Below are 5,888 nucleotides of genomic sequence, written 5' to 3' on the forward strand. Positions count from 1 at the left end.
ATGTTGCAGAACGTGGGTTGTTCGGCCAGAATCCCCTGTACTCGTGGCTGTGGTGCTCTGCTGAACCGAGGTGGGGCCTCGAGAGGCTGGAATGAGCCAGAAAGCTGGGACACAAATCAAGCCCCTCCATGCTGACGAATCCACGGTGTTGACTGCTGGCTATTTCTGCCACCACTGCCGAAGAGAGCTTGGTCGGTCTCCAAAGATCAAGACCTTGACTCCATGGCCTTTCTGACCCATCCCTTCCTGCTACTGTTTTAGCTTCATAGTGGGACTGGGACATAACACACACTATTAACTAAATCAGTGATTTAGTCATTCATTCACCAAATATTTATTAAACTCCACTATGTGTCAGTGTATAGTTATCACTGGAGATACATTGCTAAATAACGCACGCAGTGAAATATAGCACCGACCAATGTTATCTGCATGATCCTGGGCTAATCATTTCACCTGGGAACATCAGTTTACCACCCAGCACATTTCTAAGACCCTTCACCACCAGTTCAACCATCCCAAGGCTCCCTGACATTATTCATTCAAAATACACAGAGTAAACACGTACTTTGCATACAAGTATATTATTTTCCAGTTCAAGAAAAAACACAAAGGACAAAGGGCTATTTCCTGGCTTTAGGATTGATATGGAAAATCTTACATATATAATTACTAAGACAGAATTTTATATTCAATACATCACCTTTCTTAAAAACAACAATATAAGAAATAGAAACGATGTCAAAAAAATTCATCATGCTATAATCACCATGTGCTAGGATTTGGTTTAAATCCACCAACAAGACATGTTATAGATTTGGTTTAAAGCCAACAGTACAAGGTCTAAATTTTTTGAAGAGAAAACTACCTAAATAATGCATGTGACACAATGTGGCAAGTGCTGTGATCGTGGAGGGAGAGAATAAGGTCCATTATCAGAAAGTGGTCGATTCAGCAATTTCCTTTTCCTTCTTCTCGCCCTCCCCGGCTCACAGAGGCCTGATCTCAGAAACTGCATCACGAGTATGAGGGGAGTTCCCCCCGAGAAGTAAACGGGGGGATGTTATTCAGAGTATCATCTGAGGACTGGGCGCGGGGGGCAGGGGGGCGAGGAGAAGCATTGTCTGTGGTCTAGAGTTTCCAATAAAACAAGTGAAAGACTCTATTTATGGAATTGACAGTAACAAGGGGAAACACCCGGATGCAAAAGCCTCAGTGAAACTGGCCGTTGTCCTTCTGCTCTTATCTTTGCTTCTCCGCCCTCAAGTCCAGTTTTAGCAATCCCGGGGAGGGGACAGAAACACAGCCCCTGTGTTTTCAGAGAAGGAACTCCACAGACACGGGAAGGACAGAATTCCTAAGGTGTGGTCTCACTCTGCAGGTCTTGTTTCCTCCGTTGTTCCAGCCCTTTGGGGGAATTCTAAGCCCTCTGGTTTGGCCCCAGTTTAGCTTCGTCGTCTGTATTTGCTCCACCAGTGTCCAGGGATCCCGACTGCTCTCTCCTCCTCCTCGCCCAGCATTTCACACCTGTGACTCTGCGTCAGCCGGACCTCTGCTGCCTCCCCATCCATGTGTGTTCAAACCCTGTGTAGCTTTCCAGACCCAACCAAAGCTCCATCCCTCCCACGAGCCTTCCTCAACGCTCCCAAGGGTGGTCATTGCTTCCTCCTCCTGGTATTCTGAGCCGACATTTATTTGTCTCCTAGGAATCTTAGCACTTTCTGCTAAGTGCTGTGGTTACCTGTCTATATATTCTACCTGCTCCTACTGGACCAGGGCATCTAGAGGACAAAGACCATTAAAAAGAGCTAAATATGTTTCTCATTATAAAATGTGATTTATGCTTATTAATTATGTAACAATGAAATGTGAAACACACACACAGACCTGACTGAGAGAGTAGGCTCTTTCACACCACTGAAATTACGAATCGAAAAGAATAGGAGAAGAAAACTGCTTTGAATTTGGCATTATTAATGTAAATATCATACAGGTTCCTTAAAACAGTTCAGAGAAATGGAAAACAAGATTTTATTTTAGCCCTGGTGGTTTGGCTCAGCCGGTGGAGCGTCGGCTCGCCGTTTGGAAAGACCCGGGCTCGGTTCCCGCTGAGGGCATGTACCTCGGTTGCAGTTTGTCCCCGGCCCCAGTTGGGGTTGTGTGGGTGGCAACCACTCGATGGATGTTTCTCTCTCCCTCTCTTCCTCCCTCTCTCCCTCTCGCTCTATGAATGCAAAAAGTGTCCTCAGGTGAGGATTAAAAAAAAAAACGACTTTATTTTAGCAAAGGCCACTGGACAGAAACTTTGGTATATTTCTCAAAAAATTTTTTTCAAATTAAAATGAAACAATTTACAACCTACTGTCCAATCAGTATTGTTATAAATGTTTTAAAACAAAATGTGTGTCCGGCCAGTGTGGCTCAGCAGTTGAACATCAACCCATGCACCAGGAGATCGCCAGTTCAATCCCCAGGCGGGACACACGCCCAGGCTGTGGCAGGCATGCAGGAGGTGGCCAATGTTCCCTCTCATTCATGTTTCTCTCTCTCTCCCCCTCTCCTTCTCTAAAGTCATAAAGGAAAAAACTTTTTTAAACAACAACAACAAAAACCCCATAAAATGTGTCTGTGAATGTGTGAGCTAACTAGGAAGGTAATACATTCTCACTTCAAAAAAAAAAAAAAGAGAGAGAGAGAGAGAGAGAACTCCAAAAAAAGAGAAAAACAAAAGCATTATTCATCCATAGATGTTTCACACACATATATAAGCATTATTGCTGCATTGGGGCACTTATTTCCAATGCTTTTTAGTTTTTCTATGTCCAGCATTTATATACATAAACTACATATATGCATATATATGGTTACAATATTTGTCACGTGTGTATATATTTGTACAATTCTTCACCATGTACAATTTTTTATCTTACTTTTTTACAACTGATGTTACTCTACTACACGTTGTCCAGTTTAAGGGCTTAATAATAAACAAACCAGTGGACATATCATAATTTACTTTATTATTCCTGATTGAGGAACATTTGGGTTTTCTTATTTTAGAGCTTACAAATGATGCTGGGTCAGATATATCTACATGTTTGAAGGTGCTTCCATATTTAGGTTGGTTTCTTTATAACTCTTCCCTAGAAATGTGTTAACAGGTATAAATATTTGTAGGCTCCTACATATTAACACCCACATCTAATGTTTCTTTATGATTCTCAACTAGTGTATAACCCCACTGACCCTAGTCATTCAGTGACTGTTAGATGAATGGACAAGTGACAGAACCATGACCTCATACTTCCTAATTCTCTAGCGGGGATTCCTTACTTCAGTTTCTTGCATCCAGCGAGGCTGTGCCACCCTCCACCACACATCTCATTTGCCCCACCCTCGTGCTTACAGCAGCTGAAGAAGCACAGAATTTCAGCTCTGTTGCAGGTCGGAGAGTTCACGTATAGTTTCTATGGAAAGGGACTGGCTAAGAATAGCCCTTCTTCTCCTCCTGCTCTCGGGGGAAACCATTGCCTCACACACACACACATGCAAGAAAGAAAGAAAAAAAAAACAGAACAAGTCATGAGTTGTGGGCTCAGAGAAGCTATTCTTGGATATCCTGAGCCCGTGTGGCCGCCTGAGACCCTGAGTTGTGCAATACTCAGCCTGACACCACTATGCTTAAGAATTTCCCACCTCACCCCCAGATTCCATTTCCCCATCCACCAGGCTGCCTATAAAGAGTCAGGGAGATGGCTTCATTCTGCAGAAGGACACAGCCAGCAGCGAGTGCCCGCTCCCAGCTCTGCTCTCCTGACACTCGCGCCCACACTCCGTCTGCTCAGCATCATGAAGGTCCCTGGGGCTGCCCTGGCTGCTCTCCTCTGCACCCTGGCCCTCTGCAGCCAGGTCTTCTCTGCACCGTGTGAGTCTCTGCTGTTGCTGGGGGTGGCCCTGCTCTCTGGCTATGATGAGACCACACCATCTTTTCTTGTGGTCTTGAGAGCCCCTGGGAAAACTTTTTAAAGGGTTATAAAGCATCTTTGCTTTTTTCTGCAAGGCCTGTATTTTTATCTTATAAGGGGTGTTAGCACCACATCTGAGGGCCAGGGGAGAAACAGTCCCATTTTACAGGTGGCAAAGTAGGGACCTAAGCAAGTGAGTTTACCAGAGGTAGAATCCGAGTCAGCAATGGTGTCCTTCTTCAACGAACTCATTTTTGGTCCCTCCAAGAGCTCGGACCCTTGGATGTCTTAGGGGATAGGTCCAAGGTTTCTCTTTTGCGGAGGTATGGCTTCGTGAACCAGACATTTCCTGAAGAGAGATGAGGTTAGAAAACAGTCTGTTTGGATGTCTGGATCCCAAAGAGAAAGCAGTGCCCACAACGGAGACTCAAAGAGGAAGAAGGAAGGCTACAGACAGAAATAAGGACAGAGACGGGGACTTTCCTAGGCAAAGATGCCCACTGCCTCTGTGACCCTGTCTCCAGCCTGTGCCCTGAGCAAGGCTGTCTTCCTCCGTCTCCCTCACCCTCTCAGGGATTAGATCTCAGCTCTCATCTTTTCTTCTGAAATATGACTCAGGCTTATTCTGTCCCCTCCTCCACAGTTGGCGCAGACACCCCGACCGCCTGCTGCTTCTCCTACATCTCCCGACAGATTCCCCGTAAATTCATAGCGGACTATTATGAGACCAGCAGCCAGTGCTCCAAGCCCGGTATCATGTAAGTGCCAGTCTGCCTGCCCACCCCTGGGAGGTAGAGGGGGGGAAGTGCCCAAGGGCACGGGATGTCCTATCAATGATGCAGGACCCAGGCCTCTGAGGTGTGGCCTGACCTGGCCAGGGGCTTGCGGAGTCTGGGTGGGCGCAGGCCCAGCCCAGAGGGAAGGGAAGGAAGGAGGCGGCGGCAGCGGGTCCTCTGCGGGGCTCCCGGAGTCAGTGGGAGCAGCTCTCTGGCCTGAGACAGGCGGAGAGGCCCTGAGAGAGTGCGCGGGCCCCGAGCTGCCCGACCCACAGAGTGTAACCCCTCCACCGCTCTCCACAGCTTCCAGACCAAAAGAGGCCGGCAGGCCTGTGCGGACCCCAGTGAGGCCTGGGTCCAGGAGTACGTCACCGACCTGGAGCTGAACGCCTGAGTGGCCGGAGGCTTTGCGGAACCCAGGGAATCCGGTGGACCAACTGGAAGCAGGGGCCTGAGGCTTGAAAACACCCCTACCTCTCCTGTGGGCTGGTGGTTGCCAACACCCACACTCTGGGACTCCTCCTAACTTAAACCTCAACTTATTTATACTATTTAATTTTTGTAATTTATTTTCAGTGTCACACTGTGTTTGGGACTATGTGCTCCCAGAGATCTCAGGACACCTTCTTCACCACCCTCCCCTCCCCCTTCACTTGCACTGTGATTGGTGACAGTTGAGGGACTGTCATCAGTTTGTTCTGGGCAAAGGTGGGGCCAAAGCCACCAGACTGACATATGTGTATTAAATGTTTCTGTTCAATGCTATGTTCAACCTGGAGAAATAATAAAGATGTTCTTTTAAAGAGTGAACTGGCTTTGAGTTTGGTTTTGTTTACTTGGCAAATCAGAGCCACTGGTTGAAAGGGAAACTGGGAGAGATGAAGGGGACGGCCACAGAGGTGCTCTGCTGTACACATTTCCGGAACATTGAAATTATTAATATTTCATAAATCAAATCATACTTGTACATGCTCTAGGCGAATTCAGTACTCGAATGGGTGCCACCAAGAAGGGTACTTGTGCCCTGGCTGGTCAGGCTCAGTGGTAGAGCCTCGGCCCGCGGACCAATGAGTCTCGGGTTCAATTCCGGCCAAGGGCACGTACCTCGGTTGCGGTTCGTCCCTGGCCCTGGTCGGGGTCGTGTGGG

At 47.3% G+C, this 5,888-nt stretch overlaps 1 protein-coding gene across 1 annotated transcript; it reads left to right on the forward strand.

Annotated features, from left to right (window-relative positions):
* Positions 1 to 3,782: 3,782 nt before the first annotated feature.
* LOC118634427 (C-C motif chemokine 3) lies at positions 3,783 to 5,510 on the forward strand. Its single transcript, XM_036268953.1, has 3 exons — positions 3,783 to 3,925; positions 4,609 to 4,723; positions 5,045 to 5,510. Exons 1-3 carry the CDS (start codon positions 3,850 to 3,852, stop codon positions 5,133 to 5,135), a joined length of 282 nt encoding a protein of 93 aa, XP_036124846.1. The 5' UTR covers positions 3,783 to 3,849; the 3' UTR covers positions 5,136 to 5,510.
* Positions 5,511 to 5,888: the final 378 nt, after the last annotated feature.

This window comes from Molossus molossus, unplaced genomic scaffold (genome assembly GCF_014108415.1).
Source record: "Molossus molossus isolate mMolMol1 unplaced genomic scaffold, mMolMol1.p scaffold_m16_p_19, whole genome shotgun sequence".
Taxonomy (NCBI): domain Eukaryota; kingdom Metazoa; phylum Chordata; class Mammalia; order Chiroptera; family Molossidae; genus Molossus; species Molossus molossus.